General features: G+C 41.8%; 1 protein-coding gene across 1 annotated transcript; it reads right to left on the reverse strand.

Annotated features, from left to right (window-relative positions):
• Nucleotides 1-1,096: 1,096 nt before the first annotated feature.
• Nucleotides 1,097-27,507, reverse strand: LOC143277650 (mitochondrial import receptor subunit TOM70-like). The gene is made up of 12 exons (XM_076582542.1): nucleotides 27,313-27,507; nucleotides 24,916-25,089; nucleotides 22,516-22,642; nucleotides 21,841-21,950; nucleotides 19,109-19,395; nucleotides 17,804-18,008; nucleotides 16,344-16,478; nucleotides 12,142-12,247; nucleotides 11,435-11,553; nucleotides 7,955-8,052; nucleotides 3,123-3,245; nucleotides 1,097-1,399 (listed from the first exon to the last, which is right to left on the reverse strand). The coding sequence occupies exons 1-12, from the start codon at nucleotides 27,505-27,507 to the stop codon at nucleotides 1,225-1,227; spliced, it is 1,854 nt and encodes a 617-aa protein (XP_076438657.1). The 3' UTR covers nucleotides 1,097-1,224.
• Nucleotides 27,508-27,767: the final 260 nt, after the last annotated feature.

Here is a 27,767-nt window from a genome sequence, read left to right on the forward strand (position 1 = left end):
AAAAAAAAAAAAAACGACACTGCATACTGCCAGACCAAACAATAAAAATCCCTCCTGTATAAACTGCTCTCACTATACTGATGATAACTGGCCTGTTGAAGAAAAAAAAAAAAAATTTTAAGAAAAAAAAAGGAGAAAAAGGACGGGGAAAAAAAAAAAAAAAAAAAAAAGAAAGGAAAGGAAATAATGGGAAGAAAAGAAAAGAAATGGAAATAGGAAGACCCACAGCATCAACCCCCTCCAAACCACACCCCCTTAACCCCTTAACCGCTGCTGACAAAACACGCCTGTCATCAATCATCCATGAAGGAGCTGTCACCTCATATAGGACAGGACCTTGGGCGGTGGTCTGGTCTGGACTCTACGTCCTTCTGACAAAGACCATAAACCAAGGTCTCCCGTGGTCCTGCATGCGGTCAGCGCACATAAAAGAACCCACAGCAACACCAAGAGTCGTCCCTTTCCCCAACTTGCGCGTTTTGTCGCCTTGCTGAGATCAGACTGAATTCACAAGGTCAGGATGTTTGTCACCTATCTTTATTTGAATTTCTTCCTCCGCTTGGAAGTACACTGTTACTTTTTGTTCATTCAAACGGACACCACCAACTTAGAAAAAAAAAAAAAAACCCAGCAAAAAACCCCCAAAAAGTATGCACCGACAACACTTCCAATTTGTGCCACAACTGGTCTCGTCACGTTAGCAAAGTTCAGCAGCAGTTAAAGGGTTAAGTTAACCCCCTCCCCTCCCTTCCCCCCACCCCTCACCACCCACACCAGAAAGGACAGGGGGGAGAGAAGGAGGGGAGAGGGTTTGGAGGGAGGGAGGGTATATGCGTATGTATGACTGTGTGTGTGTATACGTCTGCGTCTGTGAGCGGTGGGTAGGTGGAGTTTCTGCTTGTGGGACTAGGTGAGGGAGAGGGAGGATGAGGAGGGAGGGTGGGTGTGTGGGTGTGTGTATGTGTATGTATGTGTGTGTGAGTGTGTGAGTGTGGGTGTGTGAGTGTGAGCGTGGGTGTGTGTGTAACATGTGTTTATGTCTATGTGTCTCATGTCCATTTCCGTGGGTTGTGGCAGAGGTAGGGGGTTGGTTTGGTTCGGTTCATGTGTATGGACTAGTTGGGGGGTGGGGATGGAAAATGGGGAGGCAAGGGTGTAAGGGGGGGGGGGGGAGGTGGAAGGGGAGAGAGAAGGGGTCAAGGAGGAGTGGGGGTGTGTCTCTCCTCACACAACCCCGGCACCGGTGCCCCCGAGGGGGATGGGGATGCCCAGCTTCTGGGCCACCTTCATCTGGACCTGAGCGGCGTCCAGCAGGGAGAAGAGGTGGGCCATCTCGCTCTCTGACTTGGACAGGCTGATGGCGCGCTCAAACATCTCCACTGCCCCCTTCATGTCACCCCTGGGCAACACAGAGAGAGAGAGAGAGAGAGAGAGAGAGAACGCAGAAACAGTGAATTATTGTTGGTATTATCATTGCTGCTGTCATCATTATTATCATCCGATACCCATGCAAAACACACAGAAAGAAAAAAAATAACAACAGAGAAATAGTGAGTTGTTGTTCTTGTTGTTGGTATTATCATTGCTACTGTCATTATTATCATCATCCACCCATGCAAAACACACAGAAAGAAAGAAAAAACACAGAAATACTGAGTTGTTCTTGTTGTTGGTATTATCATTGCTACTGTCATCATTATTACCATCCACCCATGCAAAACACACAGAAAGAAAAAAAATAACAACAGAGAAATAGTGAGTTGTTGTTCTTGTTGTTGGTATTATCATTGCTACTGTCATTATTATCATCATCCACCCCTGCAAAACATATAGAAAGAAAAAAAAGAGAAATAGTTGTTGGTATTATCATTGCTACTGTCATTATTATCATCATCCACCCCTGCAAAACACATAGAAAGAAAAAAACAGAGAAATAGTGAGTTGTTGTTCTTGTTGTTGGTATTATCATTGCTACTGTCATTATTATCATCATCCACCCCTGCAAAACACATAGAAAGAAAAAAACAGAGAAATAGTGAGTTGTTGTTCTTGTTGTTGGTATTATCATTGCTATTTTCAACATTATCATAATCCACCCCTGCACAACATACAGAGAGAAAAAAAACAGAGAAACAGTGTGTTGTTGTTCTTGTTGGTAGTATTATTATTGTTACTATCATTTTTATTATCATCGTCATCACGCAGACACACACACACACATACACCCACCTACAGAGAGTACAATGAAGTTTATTACTGTTGTTACTGCTGCTGTTATTATATTTGTATTGCTGTTGTTATTGTTATTATCGTAATTGGGAATTATAAGTAGTGGTATTACAGAAAATTATATTATCATATGGAGTTATCACTTGTATCATTATCATTATTACTACTGTTATTGTTATCATCATTATTATCATGGGGAGTTACCAGAATTATCATTATTCAATACTGTCGTTACAATAAAAAAAATTTCATAATAAATTATCATTTTTATCGATACACATGCACTCACATCTCAAACAACACACACCTCCAAGAACACATACAAACACATACACATGCAAACACACAAGCACCCCACCTCTCCCCCACACACATACACACACAAACAGCATACACAGTCATGCACACACATATATACACACCGACATGTGAGCGCATGTGTATGTGCATGCATACTTATAACAACTTCCCATCATAAAAATGATAATTTATAATGTGGAGTGTTGGTCTACAGATAACGTGTTCATCTTGGAAGTAAGAGAATCTATGCACACTGGCTTGAATCACACCTGCAGTCGCCAGTAGTTTCTCCCCCTCCACTAGAAACTGAGAGGTGGTCTGGACATTAGTCATTCAGATGAGACGATAAACCAAATCCTCTGTGCACCATGCATTTAGCACACATAAAAGAACCCAAGGCAACAAAAGGGTTGTCCCTCACCCTGGCAAAATTTTGTAGGAAAATCCACTTCGATAGGAGAGCAGCCCGAATTTCACACACAGAAATCTGTTGTGACCAAAAAAAGAGTAACACAGTAATACAGACACACACACCCACCCTCATGCCCTCCCCGCCCCAACACACAACCACACCCCAACACATGAATACTGACTGCTGCACTTTGATGGTGCCCAGGATCTCGTAGGCGTATTCACACATGGGGTCGATGTCAAGAGCCGAGTTGATGATCTTCACCGCTTTTTCTGTGTCTGATTTCCACTGCAGCATCAACAACCTGGAAAAACAACAACCCAACCCAATATCACCACAGCATCAACAACCTGGAAAAACAACAACCCAACCCAATATCACCACAGCATCAACAACCTGGAAAAACAACAACCCAACCCAATATCACCACAGCATCAACAACCTGGAAAAACAACAACCCAACCCAATATCACCACAGCATCAACAACCTGGAAAAACAACAACCCAACCCAATATCACCACAGCATCAACAACCTGGAAAAACAACCCAACCCAACCCAATATCACCACAGCATCAACAACCTGGAAAAACAACAACCCAACCCAATATCACCACAGCATCAACAACCTGGAAAAACAACAACGCAATATCACCACAGCATCAACAAACAACCTGGAAAAACAACAACCCAACCCAATATCACCACAGCATCAACAACCTGGAAAAACAACAACCCAACCCAATATCACCACAGCATCAACAAACAACCTGGAAAAACAACAACCCAACCCAATATCGACACAGCATCAACAACCTGGAAAAACAACAACCCAACCCAATATCGACACAGCATCAACAACCTGGAAAAACAACAACCCAACCCAATATCACCACAGCATCAACAACCTGGAAAAACAACAACCCAACCCGATATCACCACAGCATCAACAACCTGGAAAAACAACAACACAATATCACCACAGCATCAACAACCTGGAAAAACAACAACCCAACCCAATATCACCACAGCATCAACAACCTGGAAAAACAACAACCCAACCCAATATCACCACAGCATCAACAACCTGGAAAAAACAACAACCAAACCCGATACCACCACAGCATCAACAACCTGGAAAAACAACAACCCAACCCAATATCACCACAGCATCAACAACCTGGAAAAACAACAACCCAACCCAATATCACCACAGCATCAACAACCTGGAAAAATAAAACACAAAAAAAACCCACAACCAAATCTCACTGCAGCATCAACAACCTGAAAAAAAACAACAACCCACAACCCAATCCTACTGCCCATCAGCTCAGGCATTCAGTTCAATTCAATTCAACCGTCTCCTCCTCCTCCATCATTTATAAGCTGCCACTCCCATGATCACTAGCATGCACAAGTGTGCTTTGACGTGTATGACTGTTTTTACCCCCGTCATGTAGGCAGTCATACTCCGTTTTCCGGGGGAGACTGAACACTGTCCATACCTAACAACAAAAACCCAACTGAATCTGCTTCACCACCGATGAAAGAGATCAACAGATATCCCTGTACTGATACTCAATTCTCATCACTTTTTTTTTTTTTAAATTCATTTGTTTAATTCATTTGTTTATTTAATGCATTAAGCTCTTTCTTTTTTTTTGGATGGTACTGGTTTTATCAAAACTCCCAGACTTCCCCAGACCGTAAAGGGCAAAACATTCTCTCCCCCCACCCCCAGATTTGTCCAGCCCTGAGAAATGGTTCTCTCATTTGTTCCCCCAGACTTTTCCTGCCCTGAGAAATGGTCACATATCAAACCAACCCTAGCAAGGAAAACTACACAAAGCATCAAAAACTGTGTTCAACATAAAAACAAACTGAAATATTATTTCAAATAAAAATAAATAAGAATTAAAACAAAAAAACCACCTCTGGAATGGAAAATTCAGTACACTCACGTAACAGAAACCAAACCAGACAATGAAAACAACTACAACAACAAAACACACACACAAAAAATGAAAAACAAAACATACAATGACATCAATGCTTACACAACATTAAAAAAAATTAACACCCGTTTCTCCTAGTTGCTAAAATATACAGAAATATATGCTCACATAACATAAGTGTATCCTAACAAAGAGAGAGAGAGAGGGGGCGGGGGAAAAATAACTTTTGCTATATGCAACACACATTAACAAACAGAAATGTGTTATCTAACATTACCTCATGGTCAATTCTCAGACAATACCACTGCTTAACAACAACAAAAACAAGAGAGGCCAGGCCTTCAAGACACACTTGTGATAAATTACGTCCCCTAGCATTAACCCTTTCGCTGCCAGGAAAATAAGATTTAAGTGAAATCTATTTGCCAGGGTTTTTTCACAAAAAACGGGTATAAATTTTCAAAAAATTCTGTGCTCTTTGTTATTGGAGAAAGACCCATAAAAGTATATATTTTCTGAAAGGGAAATGAATAAAGAATACAAAACACATGATGTTTTCCCATTTTATGCATTTTAAGTGACATGCTGTTGTTTTGAAATCAGTGTTTTGTTTTTTGTCACATTTTCAACTTGTTCATTGCAAACATTAGTCTGGTAATTTGCACAAAAATATCATTTTCTGGACAAATGGATATCTGCACACACAAAATCATACTAGAACAACCACAATATAAAAAAAACTGAAAAAGAAATAGATGCATTGTGACTTCTGCAAGTGATAATATGGATGTGAGGCCACGCCCCCTCAGTCTCTACCCCCCTCCTCTTCACCCCTCTCACACCGTCACCTCATCAGACCGCGTTGGCTGAGTGCCAAGAAAATAGCTCATACGGTGCCCTGCTAAAAATTCGTCTGCTAGAGTTGAACAGCCTGCATCACTCACTGATAGTTGTATCTTGGCCACTCTCTTGATTGGTCCCTTTATTTTCTATCAAATCGTCCTATAAATGTTCACCACTGTCTTCTCCTTCGAATTTATGCTCCAATTCTTTCTGAGCATTAGCTAAAGAAAGTAATCTTGGTTGATTTAGTTCGCCACGAGCGCATGTCTTGAGCACGGAGTCAGTCCGACATTTTGTTGAGCGAGCGAGGAGAGGAGCCAGGCAAGACTGCGGCCAGTAACCCAACCAAAACGTTCAAATAAAGGACTGCCTTATGACGCAGATGGTGTTTCTAGCTATGAATAGAATCCAGAAAGATTCCCCAAGCTAAAGCTACCAGCATTTTTGTCAACGAACTGAATGCAAAGCAGGGAAAAGTCAGAATATTTCGATGACGAGTTATCTCGTCATGCAGGCAGCGAAGCATACATGCTTGCCATGACGAGTTATCTCGTCATGCAGGCAGCCTTGGGGTTAATTAGAGTAATTTCCGTTTTTTACTACCTGCACCAAAACGTTTGCAAAATAAATAAAAATTCCATGCTTAGCAAAAGAAGTTCCCGTTTGAACAAAAAATGATAATAATGACTGCTCTTGTTGTTGTGTCAGAATATGAGATCAAAGTGCCAAGTTTAGAGAATACAAAAAAATATAAATATAACAGTGAATGCAGTTTGCATATAATTAGGCTTCTTTTTTTAATTTTTTTGTGCCCATCCCAGAGGTGCAATATTGTTGTAAACAAGATGACTGGAAAGAACTGAATTTTTTCCTATTTTTATGCCTAATTTGGTGTCAACTGACAAAGTATTTGCAGAGAAAATGTCAGTGTTAACGTTTACCACGGACACACACACACACAGACAACCGAACACCGGGTTAAAACATAGACTCACTTTGTTTACACAAGTGAGTCAAAAAAGCAACAACAAAAAAAAGGCTGATACATGGCAGAGTGTGGAGGGTCAGGAATGGGGGTGGAGCGGTGGGAGACAGGGGCGTGGCAGCGCTTTACATCAGCATCCTGGAACAAACACAGTCCCAATTGCTACCAAGATCCCACCCCAAACCCTGAAGTGTGGCAAGGATTATCTCCCTTCCCTTGTCAAACAATGAGTGAAGAGTTGAAGAAATGGCAGAAACAGCTCAAGACATGCCCTTTGCCTTTGGCAAAAAAATAACGAAATAAATAACTAAATAAACATATAAAAATAAATGAATAAAACAAAGTAAAACAAACAAATAAACAAAAAAGTGGGAAAAGACAGTTTAGATAACTTATGAGTTGAAAAAAAGTGTTCCCATTCCTTCAAACTGTCTTTACACACTCAAGTCTTCAGTGTTAGTTTCCAATCAAAGAGGGTTTCATGTGTTTTTCCCCAGTTTAATTTACTTTTTCTTATTCATTCATCTTGCATTATTATAATTAAAAAAAAAAAAATTTAATAACTATTCCTTTTTAATGCTGGGTCCGTGCAGTTTGGACCACTGGACAGAGAATGTTGCCAAGGGAACTCATGCTACGTCAAATATCTGTTGATGAATCTGTGTTTTTTAATAGTGATCATACTCTGTGGATGTTCTGCAGAAGAAATGTCTTTCATTTTCATAACTGCCTTTTATTTTTTAATAATCATCCACCATGTCACCGAGTCTTATCTTTCATAAAAAATTAGTGTTTTCATTGAATGATCAAACTTCTGTTCTGCAGATATGATGCCTTTATTCCCTCCCTATTCTTTTTCCTCTTTTAAATAAATAATTTATGTCGCCTTTTTAATCAACGAACGTGCAACAATTTCTCTTCTAGACTCACATGTTCTCTGTATCCTACATCATTGAAAAGAAATCACAAGGACAGCATGCCAAGTCATACCTTTGTCACCTGTCAAATTCCTTACCAAATTCAGCACGCTGATACACAAATCTCAGTTCAAATCTGGCCTCAAAACACATCTGTACGATTCTGCTTTCATGGACGCCTGCATGCAGTGCGTGCGTGTGCGTGTGTGTGCAGGTGCTTTGCCGCTGACACATTGCATTTCTCTTGCTGGGAGCTCTTGTATGAAGACCAGAAGAAGGGAAGGTGAGAGCAGAGTGATGAGTGAGACACTCACCCTCTGTGCACGATGGTGTTGGCGTTGTCCGGCTCCAGCTCCAGGGCCTTGACAAACTGCTGGTCGGCCTCGTCAAACTGGCCCAGGTCACACAGCGACTGTCACACACCACACACACAAAGCTGTGGATTAGACTGGACTGTGTTGTGACGGGCGCAATAGCCGAGTGGTTAAAGCGTTGGACTGTCAATCTGAGGGTCCCGGGTTCGAATCACAGTGACGGCGCCTGGTGGGTAAAGGGTGGAGACTTTAACGATCTCCCAGGTCAACATATGTGCAGACCTGCTAGTGCTTGAACCCCCTTCATGTGTGTATGCAAGCAGAAGATCAAATACGTATGTTAAAGATCCTGTAACCCATGTCAGCGTCCGTTGGGTTATGGAAACAAGAACACACCCAGCATGCACACCCCCGAAAACGGAGTATGGCTGCCTACATGGCGGGGTAAAAACGGTCATACACGTAAAAGCCCACTCATGTGCATACGAGTGAACGCAGAAGGAGGAGGACTGTGTTGTGTTGTGTTGTGTTGTGTTACGTTGTGCTGTGCTGTCCTGTGTGTTGTGTTGTGTTGTGCTGTGCTGTGATGTGCTGTGCTGTGGGGTAGTGTGATGTGTTCTGTGGTGGTGGTGGTTGTTCATGTTGCAATGAACTGTGCTGTGTTGCATTGCATCGTATTGTATTGTACTGTGTTGTATTGCACTGTGTTGTACTGTACTGCACCGTATTCAGTATTGCATTGCATAGCATCGTATTGCATTGCATTGTAATTTACTGGATTGTACAGTACAGTACAGTACTGTACTGTCATACTGTATCTGTTTTTGTCATAGAAAATTTCTCTGTGTGATATTTGGGCTGCTCTCCCTGGGGAGACCACACTGCCACAGTACAGCACCAACTTTTTTTTCTTTTTTTTTCTTGCCTGCAAATGTATTTGTTTCACTATCAGAGTGGCCGGACATACCTGTGACATTGACCATTCCCTCAATTTTTTATCAGAGGGACATGAAAACAGAACTCCTCCTCATCCTCTCTTGTCCATGCTGTGAACCACCCCTCCACCCACCAATGCGCCCCACCCCTCAAACTGACCGAGGATAGGCACTATGTAGGCATTCACTTCAGTCAAACCCCCCTCAAACTAACCAAGGATAGGCACTACGTAAGTATCCACTTCAATCAAAACGGCACACAGGCGCAACATAAGTATCCACATCAATCAAAACGGAAGACAGGCGCTATATAAGTATCCACATCAATCAAAACGGAAGACAGGCGCTATATAAGTATCCACATCAATCAAAACGGAAGACAGGCACTATATAAGTATCCACATCAATCAAAACGGAAGACAGGCGCTATATAAGTATCCACATCAGTCAAAACGGAAGATAGGTGCTATATAAGTATCCACATCAATCAAAACGGAAGATAGGTGCTATATAAGTATCCACATCAATCAAAATGGAAGATAAGCGCTATATAAGTATCCACATCAGTCAAAACAGAAGACAGGTGCTATGTAAGTATCCACATCAGTCAAAACGGAAGATAGGTGCTATGTAAGTATCCACATCAGTCAAAACGGAAGATAGGTGCTATGTAAGTATCCACATCAATCAAAACGGAAGATAGGCGCTATATAAGTATCCATATCAGTCAAAACGGAAGATAAGCGCTATATAAGTATCCACATCAATCAAAATGGAAGATAAGCGCTACGTAAGTATCCACATCAGTCAAAACGGAAGATAGGTGCTATATAAGTATCCACATCAATCAAAACGGAAGATAGGTGCTATATAAGTATCCACATCAATCAAAATGGAAGATAGGTGCTACAGAAGTAGCCACATCAATCAAAACGGAAGACAAGCGCTACATAAGTATCCACATCAATCAAAACGGAAGATAAGCGCTATATAAGTATCCACATCAATCAAAACAGAAGATAGGCACTATATAAGTATCCACTTCAATCAAAACGGAAGATAGGTGCTATGTAAGTATCCACATCAATCAAAACAGAAGATAGGCGCTACAGAAGTATCCATATCAGTCAAAACTTAAGATAAGCGCTATATAAGTATCCACATGAATCAAAACGGAAGATAGGCACTATATAAGTATCCACTTCAATCAAAACGGAAGATAGGTGCTATGTAAGTATCCACATCAATCAAAACAGAAGATAGGTGCTACAGAAGTATCCATATCAGTCAAAACGTAAGATAAGCGCTATATAAGTATCCACATCAATCAAAACGGAAGACAGGTGCTATGTAAGTATCCACATCAATCAAAACGGAAGACAGGCGCTATATAAGTATCCACATCAATCAAAACGGAAGACAGGCGCTATATAAGTATCCACATCAATCAAAACAGAAGATAGGTCCTATGTAAGTATCCACATCAATCAAAACGGAAGATAGGTGAGGTGGTATGTAAGCATCCACATCAATCAAAATGGAAGATAGGTGCTACAGAAGTAGCCACATCAGTCAAAACGGAAGATAAGCGCTACATAAGTATCCACATCAATCAAAACGGAAGACAGGCGCTATATAAGTATCCACATCAATCAAAACGGAAGACAAGCGCTACATAAGTATCCACATCAATCAAAACAGAAGATAGGCACTATATAAGTATCCACTTCAATCAAAACGGAAGATAGGTGCTATGTAAGTATCCACATCAATCAAAACAGAAGATAGGTGCTACAGAAGTATCCATATCAGTCAAAACGTAAGATAAGCGCTGTATAAGTATCCACATCAATCAAAACAGAAGACAGGTGCTATGTAAGTATCCACATCAATCAAAACGGAAGATAGGTCCTATGTAAGTATCCACATCAATCAAAACGGAAGATAGGTGAGGTGGTATGTAAGCATCCACATCAATCAAAATGGAAGATAGGTGCTACAGAAGTAGCCACATCAGTCAAAACGGAAGATAAGCGCTACATAAGTATCCACATCAATCAAAACAGAAGACAGGTGCTATATAAGTATCCACATCAGTCAAAACAGAAGACAGGTGCTATGTAAGTATCCACATCAATCAAAACGGAAGATAGGTGCTACAGAAGTAGCCACATCAGTCAAAACGGAAGATAAGCGCTACATAAGTATCCACATCAATCAAAACGGAAGACAGGCCCTATATAAGTATCCACATCAGTCAAAACAGAAGACAGGTGCTATATAAGTATCCACATCAGTCAAAACAGAAGACAGGCGCTAAATAAGTATCCACTTCAATCAAAACAAAAGATAGGCACTACAGAAGTATCCACATCAGTCAAAACGGAAGACAGGCGCTACAAAAGTATCCACATCAGTCAAAACGGAAGACAGGCGCTACAAAAGTATCCACATCAGTCAAAACCAAAGGACAGGCTTTGTATGTATCCACGGAGGATAGGCGCTACAAAAGTATCCACATCAGTCAGAGCCCCCTCAAACTGACCTGTCCGTACAGCATGTAGGCGTCTGAACACTTGGGGAACTCCTTGATGGCGGACTCAAAGGATTTCTTGGCCTGATCCCTCTGCAGAGGACTCTGCAGCATCATGGCGCGCCGGTGCTCTGCACAACAAGGCGCCCACAACACATGGATACCACTGTCTTCCCTTCTTTTTTTTCTTTACTCTCTCCACCTCCAGTAAAAATCCAATCTAATATATGTATGTGTGTGTGTGTGTGTGTGTGTGTGTTGTGTGTTTGTAAATATGTATGTATGTCTCTCTGTCTATCTGTCTCAGTCTCTGTGTGTGTGTGTGTGTGTGTGTGTGTGTGTGTGAGTGTGTGTGTGTATGTGTTGAGCACACACGACTGACGCCTGACTCAACGAAACAGGAAATGAACAAAGAGCGCCCAAAGGAAGCTTTCAGTCGGCTATACCCTTGTTAGGCAGCCTGCTGTGCAGATGACTGTGTTTGTACAGAGCTTAGAGCTTGGTCTCTGACAAAGGATGTGCGCTATACAAGTATCCATGGATACCAATCAATATCACTCAATCAATCTATACAGTCAAACAAGAGCAAATACCCATCTCTCCATGTAGCAGACACTTTCTAGCTCTCGAGGACAAGCACCTAATTATCTCCCTTCCCTTGTCCCACATCCTGCCCATCATTCAGACAGCAGACCAGCAGCAGCAGGAGGGTCTCTTACCGGCGAAAGCCTTCTGCACGTAGGAGGTAGGAAAGCGAGGGGAGAGGATGATGCTCTTCTGGAAGTCAGCAATGGCCTCCTCCAGCTTCTCCAGCAGTAGTTGTTGCTGCAAAAAAACAAAAAAAAAATTTGACCGTGAACAAAATCTACACGTTACACAGCATCAAACTCACATCCACCATCACTGAGTTTTAATCACAAAAAAAAAACAAACAAAAAAAAACCTACATCATGATCTTTTATTTTACCTTTATCTTTTGTTTCTTATTGCCCAGCTGGCCACACAGGACCATGGCTAGGCGGAAAATCTGCAAACATCCATCTCATACATCCTGGGGAGCTTACAAAACAAAACAAAAAACAAAAAGACAAAAACAGAAAAAGAAAATTGGGCCAAACACCCGACTGTTGGCCGCCGTTCTTTCTCTGTCTCTGGACCTTGCAATTGGAATGAACTTCCTCTTTCGCTTCGTCAAGTCTCCACACTCAGCTCTTTCAAGCCTGGCCTTAAAAACCTACCTCTTCCAAAAATAGCCTCCCTTGCCTGCCTCTTCCTTGTCTTTAGTTTCTACAGTTTTCGAGTTATGCATGCGTGTGAACGACTGGTGCGAGAGCGCTTTGATTTGTCTCTGCACAAGACTCAGCACTATATAAATACCATTATTATTATTAAGTCACATTCATGCAGCTGACCATTCCGTCAATTTGTCATCTGAGAACTGGAAAAACTATCCAGAAGATAAAAAATAATGCAACATGATACAGTGAACAATACACAGTAAGACGGCATACAAAACAAAATGGCTGACAGGCACCTCTCGCATCCCAGGTGCAAAAAACAGAATACAACATAAGAGTGCCTGATTATCAAATCTGGAAGAAGAAAAAAACACAACAACATATATTCAAGACTTTCTAGAGAAAAACATGCCAATGGACCAGCAAAGCAAAGAATAAGAAAAGAAGAGATGCCAGAAAGAAAAGGAAAAAAAAGCAGAAAGAAAGACAGCACGGATAGGAAAGAGGAAATTTCTAGCAGCACAGATTTTCCAGAATGTGGGGGGATACTGTCCATGGCGAAAGAGCCCCCAGCATCCCCACAGGTGGGTACACCATCATCCCTTTCAATGGGTTATCCCCCCCCTCCCCCAATCCCTCCTGCTCTTCCTCCCCACCAACCCTACCTAACACTCCCAAGGCAGTGCTGGAGATTAGAAAAATATAAACCAAGAAAGGCAAGGCCTTCAAGACTCATTTGTGATACACATCAAGGAATCATGAGGGCAAAAAAGCCTAGAGAGAGAAGGAGAACTGTTTAGAATGTGTTCTGTATCAAAAAATACTAAGCTTGAAAAAAAAAAGAGAGAAAAAAAGACAAAGAAAAAAGGTATTGTACTGGGACTGAACCAAGCACGCTCAGTTCTGAAGCAAGTCGACTAATTCACAGTGCTAATACACACCTGCCAAGTGACAATCAAACTCAATATTTATAAACTCGTAGGGTTTCTTTGAGCTAAAATTTTGTTACTGTATTTGAGATGATGATACCATTTAAATAATGTTATTTTAATGTATCTCAATTAGCTAAGAATTTTTTTTTTTAAGTCTGCAGTAAAGGAGACATTGCCATTGCCTCCGGAACACTGCAACATGCAGCCGTTTTCTCCAGATCTGTGTACCGGTGCTAAGCTTACCAAAACTCAGCGAGAGCTACGGTCAATTCAGTTTATCTTTTTGACTCACTTGTGTAAACAAAGTTTACACAAGTGAGTCTATGTTTTAACCCGGTGTTCGGTTGTCTGTGTGTGTGTGTGTGTGTGTGTGTGTGTGTGTGTGTGTGTCCATGTGTCTGTGTGTCCGTGGTAAACTTTAACACTGACATTTTCTCTGCAAATACTTTGTCAGTTGACACCAAATTTGGCATAAAAATAGGAAAAATTCAGTTCTTTCCAGTCATCTTGTTTAAAACAATATTGCACCTCTGGGATGGGCACAAAAAAATAATAAAAGACGCCTAATTATATGCAAACTGCATTTACTGTTATATTTAGATTTTTTATATTCTCTAAACTTGGCACTTTGACCTCTTATTCTGACACAACAACAAGAGGAGTCATTATTATCATTTTTTGTTCAAACAGGAACTTCTTTTGCTAAGCATGGAATTTTTATTTATTTTGCAAACGGTTTTGGTGCAGAGGGTAAAAAAGGGAAATTACTCTGTAATTAATGCTAGGGGACGTAATTTATCACAAGTGAGTCTTGAAGGCCTTGCCTCTCTTGTTTATCTTCATTCTAGTTAATTCAGTATCCACTTTAAAATATTCATATGCAGTAAACATGTTGATGGTGTGATATGTCACTGTATGTGTTCTGTCCCGTATTTCTTTTCTTTTAACTGCTAACAAGAAAACTGATATTCTGTCGTCTTCAAACCCAAACATATGTTCCAACAACTGGGAAGAGCTCAATTATAAATTTCAGGACAAGCAGTCTCAACAAAGTAAACCGCTGATGATTCAGAAATATGGCTTAATTCCGGAAACTTACAACCTGTTATTGGTATGACAGGTAAAGATTTTTTCCCCACTATGTTTAATGCAAATTTGGAATTGACAAAGTATTTCCAGAGAAAATGCATTTGTGGAAGTTTACCATGGGCGCACACACACACACACACACACACACAGAGAACTGAACAACAGGTTATGCCACAGACTCACTTTGTTTGCACAAGTGAGTCAAAAAGTCCCCCACACTAAGGGCTAGCATTCTCCCCTCACCAACATCCTCCTGTGAAGATGAATGTCTAGATTTCTGGTATTCTATTTTACCCTGTCCATGGTAATCATAAATACCTAGCACTGTGTGGCAGTCCTGGCACTCTCTCCTCACCTAGAGTTCAGCCATTCCCTCTCTCCTCACCTAGAGTTCAGCCATTCCCTCTCTCTCTCCTCACCTAGAGTTCAGCCATTCCCTCTCTCCTCACCTAGACTTCAGCCATTCCCTCTCTCCACACCTAGAGTTCAGCCATTCCCTCTCTCTCTCCTCACCTAGAGTTCAGCCATTCCCTCTCTCCTCACCTAGAGTTCAGCCATTCCCTCTCTCCTCACCTAGAGTTCAGCCACTCCCTCTCTCCTCACCTAGAGTTCAGCCATTCCCTCTCTCCTCACCTAGAGTTCAGCCACTCCCTCTCTCCTCACCTAGAGTTCAGCCATTCCCTCTCTCCTCACCTAGAGTTCAGCCACTCCCTCTCTCCTCACCTAGAGTTCAGCCACTCCCTCTCTCCTCACCTAGAGTTCAGCCACTCCCTCTCTTCTCACCTAGAGTTCCACCATTCCCTCTCTCTCTCCACACCTAGAGTTCAGCCATTCCCTCTCTCCACACCTAGAGTTCAGCCATTCCCTCTCTCCACACCTAGAGTTCAGCCATTCCCTCTCTCCACACCTAGAGTTCAGCCACTCCCTCTCTCCACACCTAGAGTTCAGCCATTCCCTCTCTCCTCACCTAGAGTTCAGCCATTCCCTCTCTCCTCACCCAGAGTTCAGCCATTCCCTCTCTCCTCACCTCGAGTTCAGCCATTCCCTCTCTCCACACCTAGAGTTCAGCCATTCCCTCTCTCTCTCCTCACCTAGAGTTCAGCCATTCCCTCTCTCCACACCTAGAGTTCAGCCATTCCCTCTCTCCTCACCTAGAGTTCAGCCATTCCCTCTCTCCTCACCTAGAGTTCAGCCATTCCCTCTCTCCTCACCTAGAGTTCAGCCATTCCCTCTCTCCACACCTAGAGTTCAGCCATTCCCTCTCTCCTCACCTAGAGTTCAGCCATTCCCTCTCTCCTCACCTAGAGTTCAGCCACTCCCTCTCTCCACAACTAGAGTTCAGCCATTCCCTCTCTCCTCACCTAGAGTTCAGCCACTCCCTCTCTCTCCACACCTAGAGTTCAGCCATTCCCTCTCTCCTCACCTAGAGTTCAGCTTACTCCCTCTCTCCTCACCTCGAGTTCAGCCATTCCCTCTCTCCACACCTAGAGTTCAGCCACTCCCTCTCTCCTCACCTAGAGTTCAGCCATTCCCTCTCTCCCACTCCCTCTCTCCTCACCTAGAGTTCAGCCATTCCCTCTCTCCCACTCCCTCTCTCCTCACCTAGAGTTCAGCCATTCCCTCTCTCCTCACCTAGAGTTCAGCCATTCCCTCTCTCCTCACCTGTCCACGGTGGTGGTAGATGTCTGAGTTCTGAGGGTCCAGCTCCTCGGCTCGGGAAAAGCACTCCATGGCCTCCTTCTGCTGGTCCTTCTGCATCAGCAGGCTGCCCTTCTTGATCAGAGCATTGGCTGTCACCTGCACACCGCATCCCCGCCAACTTGTGCTGTGCTGTGCTGTGCTGTGCTGTGCTGTGCTGTGCTGTGCTGTGGCTGTGCTGTGTCGTGTGCTGTATTGTGTTGTATGTATTGTTCTGTTGTGTTGTGTGTTGTGTTATGCTGCGTTGTATGCATTGCATTGTACTGCAGTGTACTATACTGTACTGTGCTGTGCTATTCTGTACTGTACTGTACTCTATTGTACCATATTGTATCGTTCCGTATCATACTTCTATTGCACTGTATTGGATTGGACTGGACTGGAATGTACTGTACTGTTCTGTAATCTGTTGCACTTTATCTTACTGCATCACTTCTTTTGTCACAGGATATTTCTCTATGTGAAATTCTGGCAGCTCTCAATGGGGGAAGTGCAGTGCCGCTCTTTTTTTGCTTTCTTTTCTTGGCCTGCAAGCGTATTTGTTTCACTATAAAAGTAAATTTGTCTATATCATATTATGCCATGGGTTCCCTTTCACGGGCTTAGTTCGTGCTACACATGGGACCTCGGTTTATCATCCCATCCGACTGATCAGCACCCAGACCGTTACTCAAGGTCCAGTGGAGGGGGAGAAAATACTGACGAGCGTGGGATTCGACTCGCACACTAAAGGATTCTCTCGCTTCCCAGGTGGACGCGTCATCACTAGCGGCCCACCATGCCAGTGACACCATTACCACTGCTCACCAATACATGTATCATACCATTCCATTTACAAACCCCCCCTACCCCGCCTAAAAGATGAAAAACTGATCAGTCAAACATCCCTCTTCTTCACACACACACACACACAAAAACACACATCAAACATACACACATACATACATTCAACACACATCATTACACACACATGTATCATTATTTACATACACACTACTTCAACACATACACACAACACAGAAACAAACACATGCACACACACACACACCACACCACACACACACACAAACACACATTTATATGCACACTACACACATTCACACCACGCACACTTGAAATCCCCCACCCCCACCCCAATGAATCCCCTGTACACACAACACTTCACCACAGACACACACACAAACATTAGACCCACCAACACCACCACCCCACCACCCACATACCTCCATACAAACAAGATTGGAAAATTTGTTTATGAATGCTGCTGCAATTTACTGCATTAACTGATTGATTACTTGTGTGTTTTTCTTTCATTCATTCATTTACCATCGCACTTGTGTCTTATAAACCTTAAGGTTTCATGACAATTAAATCTATTCTATTCTATTCTGTTCTACCTCCACCCACCCAAAACACGCACTCACCCTAGGGACAGAGTTCCTTTTCAGTAGCTGTTCAAAGTCGCTGTAGCCCATCTGTCCCTGGCCACTCAGCACGTAGAAGGTGCCTCTCAGCAGCAGTGCCTCTGACATCAGGGTCGTGCCGGCCGCCTCAATCTCCTCCGTGCACAGGGGCACCACCTCCTCATAGCGCCCAGACTCCAACGCATCCTTCGCTCGATCCAAGGCACTGTCAAAGATTTGGCAAGGCCTTCAAGACTCACTTGTGATAAATTACGTCCCCTAGCATTAATTACAGAGTAATTTCACTTTTTTACAATCTGCACCAAAACGTTTGCAAAATAAATAAAAAAATTCCATGCTTAGCAAAAGAAGTTCCTGTTTGAACAAAAAATGATAATAATGACTCCTCTTGTTGTTGTGCCAGAATAAGAGGTCAAAGTGCCAAGTTTAGAGAATACAAAAAATATAACAGTCAATGCAGTTTGCATATAATTAGGCTTCTTTTTTTAATTTTTTTGTGCCCATCCCAGAGGTGCAATATTGTTTTAAACAAGATGACTGGAAAGAACTGAATTTTTCCTATTTCTATGCCAAATTTGGTGTCAACTGACAAAGTATCTGCAGAGAAAATGTCAATGTTAAAGTTTACCACGGACACACAGACACACGGACACACACACACACACAGACAACCGAACACCGGGTTAAAACATTGACTCACTTTGTTTACACAAGTGAGTCAATAAAAATGATGACAGCGCACACACACACACACACACACACACATATATATATTTTCACAAACACACAGAGTAAGCTCAATTTTCCAGTTTTCAGTTTCTAGAGGAGGCGTCACTGTGCTCAGACAAACCGTTTATGCTACACCACATCTGCCAGGCAGATGCCTGACCAGCAGCATAACCCAACTCACTAGTCAGGCCTTAAGTGCTTACATATATATTCGTTTACCTGTCAGGGTGGATTTCTTCTACAGATTTGTACCAGAGGACAACACTTGTGTTGCCATGGGTTCTTTTTCAATGCCGCCAAGTGTGTGCTGCACACCAGCTATCCGTTTATCGTCTTATCTGAATGATTCTCCAGTCTGGGAGGTGTGAACATCGATCTGCATTATCATCATTATTATTATGTTCTGCGTTATCATCATTATTATTATAAGTGATAAAAATTAAAAATAAAGACAACAAATAAAATCAAAATAATCACCATCGTTTTCATCATCATGTTATTCCTATTTTCATCATATCATCATCGTATCATCCTTGTCATTATCACAATCGTGAACCGATCCCCACACACACTCACCTAGGTTTCTCCACCATCACAGCGTCGCCGTTCTCGTCAGAGTTGTCGTCTCCTCCCTCGCCTTTCACCTCCCCCTCCCCCTCGGCCCCCCCACCATCCCCTTCCTTCTGCACATCCCCCTGCCCTTCCTGGGGACCCTGCTGGGTGGGGGTGGGGGTCTTGGCCCCCTCCTCCTCCTCCTCCTCCCCCACCTTGCCCACATTGGGCAGCTTCATCACAGGGTCGTTGGCAAAGCCCGCCAGGTAGTTCCGCACGAAGAACTGCGACGGCAGTGACGGCTTCTTGTTCTGGAATGAAAGCGAAAAACAAAGAACCACTCACTCTCTCACTGAGTTTCAGTTTCTCAAGACGACGTCACTGCGTGTCACCGTGTTCTGACAAACCCATACAGGTCAAACCACCACATCTGCTAGGTGGATGGCCTGACCAGCCTCTAACTGAACAAACTAGTCATGCCGGATGTGTATTTGTGTACCCATTACAGTGGATTTCTTCTGAAGAAATTTGTCAAGAGGACAACACATGTTGCCATAGAATCTCTCAACAAACTAGTCATGCTGGATGTGTATTTGTGTACCCATTACAGTGGATTTCTTCTGAAGAAATTTGTCAAGAGGACAACACATGTTGCCATAGAATCTCTCAACAAACTAGTCATGCCGGATGTGTATTTGTGTACCCATTACAGTGGATTTCTTCTGAAGAAATTTGTCAAGAGGACAACACATGTTGCCATGGAATCTCTCAACAAACTAGTCATGCTGGATGTGTATTTGTGTACCCATTACAGTGGATTTCTTCTGAAGAAATTTGTCAAGAGGACAACACATGTTGCCATGGAATCTCTCAACAAACTAGTCATGCTGGATGTGTATTTGTGTACCCATTACAGTGGATTTCTTCTGAAGAAATTTATCAAGAGGGCAACGCATGCTGCCATGGAATCTCTCAACAAACTAGTCATGCTGGATGTGTATTTGTGTACCCATTACAGTGGATTTCTTCTGAAGAAATTTGTCAAGAGGACAACACATGTTGCTGTGGGTTCTTTTTCAGCGCACCAAGTGCATGCTCCACACGGTACCTTGGTTTGTCATCTCACCCAAATGACCGCACGCTCAGTTTTGAATTTCTAGTCGCTTTAACTAAGAGAAAGGGCAAGACCGGGATCCATACCCACACCTCCACAGACACTGCATCGGCAGATAAGCTTCAACCATTCTTCCCACCTTCCTCACTCACTCAGCTGAACCACATGGGATGGTGATGGCCTAGAGGTAACGCGTCCGCCTAGGAAGCGAGAGAATCTGAGCGCGCTGGTTCGAATCACGGCTCAGCCGCCGATATTTTCTCCCCCTCCACTAGACCTTGAGTGGTGGTCTGGACGCTAGTCATTCAGATGAGATGATAAACCGAGGTCCCGTGTGCAGCATGCACTTAGCGCACGTAAAAGAACCCACGGCAACAAAAGGGTTGTTCCTGGCAAAATTCTGTAGAAAAATCCACGTCAATAGAAAAAACACAGGAAAAATACAAAAAAATGGGTGGCGCTGTAGTATAGCGACGCGCTTTCCCTGGGGAGAGCATCCCGAATTTCATACAGAGAAATCTGTTGTGATAAAAAGAAATACAAAATACAAAAATACAAATGTAAGTGAAAACTTGTAAAATTATTCTCAAAGGCCAATCAAAGTTATAAGTCAAGACCAAATCAAAAAAAATTTGCAGCTGAGATATGAGTAAAACTGGGTGAATACATCTTTTTTTTTCTGCAACTGTTAAAGAAGAACCACAAACTCAGCTACTGGAAGGGTGTAAAGAAGGTTTACCATAGTTAATCTCAAAGGCAAATAAAAAAAACAACAACTGTTGCTAAGGTAGTAACTAAGTTGGCACCACTCATTCTGAAAGAACCAAATACTAACTACATGCACAATGTAGTGAACACTTCTTATTGTGCTTCTTATTCTGAAAAAAAAAAAAAAAAACACAAACTATTGTGATGATCACAAGTATGGCTTCTTGTTACGAAATAATTGAATACCAGTACATGTGCCCCCATTGGGTTTCCTGAAATAAATATGTCTAGTCTTGTCTTGTCTTGGATAGTTACAAAAACTTCACAACTCGGATATACTTCACTGAAAATCTCCAGCTGCCAAAGCAGAGAAAAAAACTGCCCAGTAAACCAGATCATCAATGAATGCCCCTTAGTCTCATGTACAGACCGCTACACCCTAAGTCAAAGCATTAAAAACCATCCCTCCATTTCTTTTTTTTTTTTCCTTTTACTTTGATTTCTTTTCTTTTTCTTTTTTTGCCCTGAAGTATTAAAAAAACAAAACAAAAAAAACAACAACATATTTTTGCTCATTCCACTTCCCACATTCAAGAAAACTCAATCACTCACTCATACATTCATTTCTAGACAATGCACCAGCAAGCCAAAATAATTTAATTCACGCGCGCACACACACACACATACGCGCGCGTGCGGGCACACACACAATCACACACAAGAATCAAGAATGCTAATCCATCAACCCCTTTCATGTCCTGAAGGATATTAAGTAACAGCATTGGTATTTTACATCAAAAATAAAACATGAACAGCAACACACACACACACCACACACACACACACAAATGACCCACACCCCACCCCACCCCACCACCGATTCATTCATCTCAAGCATAGGCATCCTACTGGAGCCTGGCATGTAATATCTGACCTGATATGCCTGCTTAGCTCTGAAGCGGCCCAGCTCTTTGAGGATTCTGTCTGCCAGCTGCAAACTGTTCTGGTTCTGGAAGCCTTCTAGTATACACACTGTCGTGATGTCTGGAAGACATAAAAACAACATATTTTGCTCTTTGGGGGATTTTTTGTTTTGTTTTGTTTTTTTGTAACACATATGAAAGCAATCCTTGTTTTTTGGTTTAGTTTTGTTATGTTTGTTATATTGCAAGCCTTCTAGAACACACATCATGATGTACAGACGTGACAATGCATTTATATTTACACACGCATGCATGCACAAACAGACATGCATGAATGCATGTACACAAATGTATGCACACACACACGCACACATACACACACACATGCTTTCCCTAACCACCATCGGTTTTTTTTCTGTTTTTTTTTTGTCTGAGGGCAGGGTGCAAAACAGCTGCATAAGCTTATTCTTTTATTCTTTTACCCTCAATAAAGATCATATCCTGCCAGAGTCAACACCAGTGGGTCGCAGTATAGTATGTGTAACTAAAAGATCGTTCTGACTTGACACACTCTTGCCACATACGCACACACATGCATGCACTAAAACATTTCACTCAAGCATCATCCTCATCACTCCAATTATTTAAGATAAACAACAAATGATGTAGATCTGATCCTGTCTCACCTTCCAAGGAGTCCCGGTAGCTTTCCAGAGCCTCCAGCGCCTTGGCCCGTCGTGTCAGGGCCTTGACGTAGCGCTCGTTCAGCTCCAAGGCCATCGTGCAGTCGCTCACCACTTGCTTGTAGTTTTTCTGAGGCAGCAGCAACATCACCACGACGTCAAGGCATGTGCTCACTAAGTAATCTGTTCTTTTTGCAAGTTACTTTTTCTTCCATCCTATCCACAGTTGCTCACCAGCTGCTTGTAGCTTTTTTTTGTGAGGCAGCAATGTCAAAGGCAACAACACCAACACCACTATAACGCCAAGGCACATGCTCACTACACTTGTTGTTTTTGCAAGTTACTTTTTTCTTCCATCCCATCCACAGTTGCTCACTGCTTGTTGTAGGCTTTTTTTTGTTTTTTTGTTTTTTGTTTTCTTCTTCTGAAGCCACAAGAAAAAACACCATTGTGTCAAGGAACAGGCTCACTTCACTGACTGACTTTTTTGTAATTTAGGATTTTTCTCCCATTTGGTCTAACCTACCCGCAAAGATCACACACACGTACAAAAGGAGGAGTTTGTATTATACTCCATGTTTGGTGTTTACAATAGACATTCACACATATACATGCACGTACACACACACACACACACACACACACACACACACACGCACATACAAACAACAGCAACACCACCACAATGTCATGGCATGTGCTCATTACGCTGTTGTTTTTTCAGTCTCCCAATGCATCCCAACGCTTCTTTTTGTGAATAAGGTTTTTAAAAAAAAAGTTTTTTAATTAAGAGAAACACCTGCGCACATTAACAGATGGGGAAAATTTTTAAAAAAAATAAAAAAACAGAGCAGTCCAAAACAAAGATTGTTGCATAATACAGTGTAACAGGCAGCTGTGCAGAAATTCAAAATTGTCAGAGACTGTACATCTGTTGCTCCTGGTGTGTCCTTCAGAGAGAGAGTGTGTGTGTGTGTGTGTGTGTGTGTGTGTGTGTGTGTGTGTGTGTGTGTGTGTGTGTGTCTGATGGAGAGTGACAGAGAGAGGGAGAGAGAGAGAAGTGATAGAGAGAGAGGAAGAAAAAGGAAATGAAAGGGAGAAAAAGGAGAGTGAGAGATAAAGAAAGAAACAGAGCCAGAGAGAGAGAGGGATAGAGAGAGATTCATCCCATCTTCTGGGATTAATTTTGACCAAGAATAAAAACCTTACGTGCTACAGTTGCTGTTTGAATCGATAGTTATGCTTTTAAAAGTATTCACCCATTAAAGAATATAAAGTTGTTCTTTTCGAGTTCCATTTCATTTCGCATTTGATTAAGCCTTTCTTGAGAATTAAAAACGAAATCAGGTCATTTGGTAATATGTTTAATTCTTTATTCACCGATTTTTGGTGACGGATTGAACGAACGAGAAAAAGGGCAAGAGAAGCGAATGTGTGTGTGTGTGTGTGTGTGTGTGTGTGTGGGTGTGTGTATGCATGCACAAGTGCACGTGCATGCATGTGTGTGTGTCTATTAGTGTATGTCTGACACTGAATCAAATCATTTTGGAATATTGAAACTATCACTTTCTAATTAAATACTGAAATGAAAGATAGTACAGTAATTTGAGTAAAACCTTTTTTTCTCACGCTGTTGTTTTTGTTGGGAGTTATATTTCAAATTAAGGTAGCATAATATTCAAGTTCGTTGGTGAATTGTTGGTTTGTCATTTAAATGACAGATACATATATGATGTAATAATTAATATGTATTTATGTTCCTCTTTGTGTTTGGGGAATTGTTAATACTGTCATTTTTGTTCTGGGTGTGGAGAGCAGGTAGAAGGGAGTAATAAGCTCTCTCCCTCTCTCTCTCTCTCTCCATGGTAACTTGGTAACAAACTCCACTGAACTCCCTGTCTTCCAGTGTTGAAGGATAGTCCTCTCTCTCAAACCCTCGTTCGCTCGCTCTCTCTCTCTCTCTCTCTCACACACACACACACACAGAGTGACACACACACACACAGTGACAGTGACAGTGACACACACACACATGTATACACAAGCACTTTTTGTCAGTAGTTAAACCCTCAACTGCTGAACCCTAGCGTAATGAGATCAGTGTGGCACGAGTCTGCAGTGAAGTTACTACTTTTTTTGTATACTTCAACTGAACAAAAGTAATGCAGTCCCAAAAGGACAAAAGTCCAAGTATAGAATGGTAACCTGTAACTTTCTAAACTCTGTCTTATCTGTGTGCTTATCTCAGTTAGCACTCAAACACACAAGCGTCTTTTTTTTCTTCTTTTCTTTTTTTTTGGGGGGGGGGTTGGGGGTGGGGGGGGGGGGGGTGGAAATAAAAACCTAACACACACAAACACACGCACACACACACACACAGAGACAAGACAAAGAGGAATTTACCAGATTTTCATAAGCAGCTGCCCGGTTTTGGTAGAAGGTGGAAATGTCCTGTTTATATTCCGATGGGCAGATCTTGATGGCCTCTGTGTAGCATTCAATGGCCTGCTCATACATGCCGCCTTTGAAGAACTTGTTGCCCTTGTTTTTCGATGCCTGTGCCTTGTCTTTGGGATTCTGGGGATAAATTATGCATTATCTTTTTTTTCTTTTTTTTTTTTTTTAAATCAAAAAGATTTTCTATCATTAATTATAGATCTATAAATAAATAAAAAATATATACACATAAATAATACACATACTATACATATTAAAAGGATACTATAGTATATATATATATATATATATATATATATCCTTTTCCCTTATCTGCAGAAAGATTAATTTGAGTGAAAAATTGCATCAATGCAAGTATACAACTAATAAGACAAGAAGACTTTGTGTGTGTGTGTGTGTGTGTGTGTGTGTATGCGTGTGTGTGTGTGTATGCGTGTATGTGTGTGTGGGTGTGAGGGAAGGTGGCAGGGAGGAGTGGGTGTACATGTATTTATATTTACATATTACTTTTTTTTTTTTTTAATGACTGTTGATTACGAATGAAAGAGATTTTCAAAAACTATTATACAAAAAACAAAAAAAAAAAACAAGTATTGTCTTGTGTATATTGATATAACTATACATATAATTATAAGTGGGGTTTTCTTCATGTGCAGAGATATGTTATCATGCACTATTGTATACAGTTTCATATACGGCACTTTGCGCCCATTATTAAGTACAATATATTATTACTATTATAATTATTACATACAGTGTAGTAAATCTTGTTTTTTTTAATTCTTACATACAAAGAGTACAATATATTATTACAATTATTACATACAGTGTAGTAAATCTTTTTTTTTTATTTCATAAAAAAAAGAAGAAGAAAGGTCAGAGGCGACAGAATGACAGGCACTTTGCTGTTGTGATGATTGTTTCTTTGGTGAAATGGCCTTGAAGTCATGTCTCAATCTACATATATTTATATATGTGTGTGCCTTGAAGTCATGTCTCATTCTACATATATTTTTATGTGTGTGTGTGTGTGAGTGCACGCACACGCACATGCATGTCTGTGGTATCATGTACGTCTTTCGAGTGAGATGGGAGTAAAACAGAAAGGAGGCAATGTGACAGTGAAGGGGAAAGAAGGGGTGAGGGAAGCAAGGGGAGGAGGGGAAGCCTTTAGTGGGGTGGTTGATGTAGGCAGTAGGGATTTTATAATGGTTCAGTTTCACTTTCAAGCAGTTAAAGCATTAAGGCTGACTGATCCATACACATCTGCTTCTTGTTGTTTTTTTTTGTTTTTGTTTTTTTTTTTTTGGTTGTTTTTTTTTTTTTTTTTGTTTGTTTGTTTGTTTGTTTTGTTTTTTTTTGGGGGGGGGGGTTGTTGTTGTTGCTTTCTTTTTAGAAGTTGGGGGAAGCAGATACCTGACTTATATCTGAAATAAGATTGGTATGAAGATTCTTTTTCTTGATGTGTGTATGAGACAAATCAACCAACCATCAGGCACTGCTTCAGTTATCAGGTTGTGGCCAATCTTGCATGTTGCAATAATGCTGCAAGGACCCACTTAAATGCTTCTTAAGCTTTGCACGTGGCCACCTTAGTATTATGTTACAGATTTTAACGTGTGTGTGTGTGTGTGTGTGTGTGTGTGTGTGTGAGAGAGAGAGAGAGAGAGAGAGAGAGAGAGTGTCTCTGTGTGTGTGTGTGTGTGTGTAACTGTGCATGTGTGTCACTGTGTGTGTGTGTGTGTGTGTGTGTGTGTGTTGTGGTGTCATGACAAAATGACACCCAAACCCAAACCTACCAGACAGTGGAGGAGTGTTGGGAGAGGGGATGAGTGGGGCAAGAGGAGAAGAGGGGAGGGGGTGAACGTGGTGGTCACAGAGTGGAGCCTGGACTCTTCAAACAATCCAGAGGGGGGGAGCCAACGCCTCCCTTGATTTTGTTCTACTTCTAGTCATCCGTCTGAACATTTTCTTTTTCATGTTGAAAAGAGGATGGTGGTTATTCCATTTATGAAGTTCTTGAGACAGAAAATAAAATAAACCCCCAAAATAACCAAGCAATTCTTTCAAACACAGAAACAGCAAAGTCACTGAGTCTGCGACCTTGTGTGTGCACTCTCATCGATAGTGACCGATTCTGCAAGACCTCAGGCATTTTAATTTTCTAATCAAAATATTCAAAATTAAAAAGCGCAAACCGGTTCCACAATTATAAAACAGCGAAACTATGCACTTTCTCTGTGGTGTCGAAGAACCGTTACAGCGTGACACTATCCTACCCGGTTTTCGTCAATCAATCCAAGTTTCATTTCAGAAGCCGGTCAACCCAACCAGAGAGTTTACCTGAGGTGTTTCTGGTTCCGGTACTTTGGTTTCGCCGCCATTCTGGCCAATGTCTTCTGTCTCTGATTTGCCCTGTTTGCGTTTATAATACCAGATGCCCGCCACTCCAAGAGCAATGGGAGCCCCAACGCACAAAGCGATTTGCCACTTGCTCCAACCCTCAGTGACATCTCGAAGTGACCAGTGGGTCGCCATGTTGTTGAGCTCTCACGTGTTGTGGTGAGAAAGAACGAGACGCCTGGAAAAGTTGAAGCGGAAAACAGACGAAACACAGCGAGGCACGCGAGGCAGCTCAAAAAACGCAAGATGGGATTTTTAAAAAAATATATATATACATATATTTTTAAATTAACAAGAAGTAAAAAGAAAGAGGCTCGGACAATGAAACGTATCACACTGATCCGTCAGTTCCTTTGTTTTGTTTTTCTGATTGTTTGTCCGTGACAGCAACATTG

Source organism: Babylonia areolata, chromosome 34, assembly GCF_041734735.1.
Source record: "Babylonia areolata isolate BAREFJ2019XMU chromosome 34, ASM4173473v1, whole genome shotgun sequence".
Taxonomy (NCBI): domain Eukaryota; kingdom Metazoa; phylum Mollusca; class Gastropoda; order Neogastropoda; family Buccinidae; genus Babylonia; species Babylonia areolata.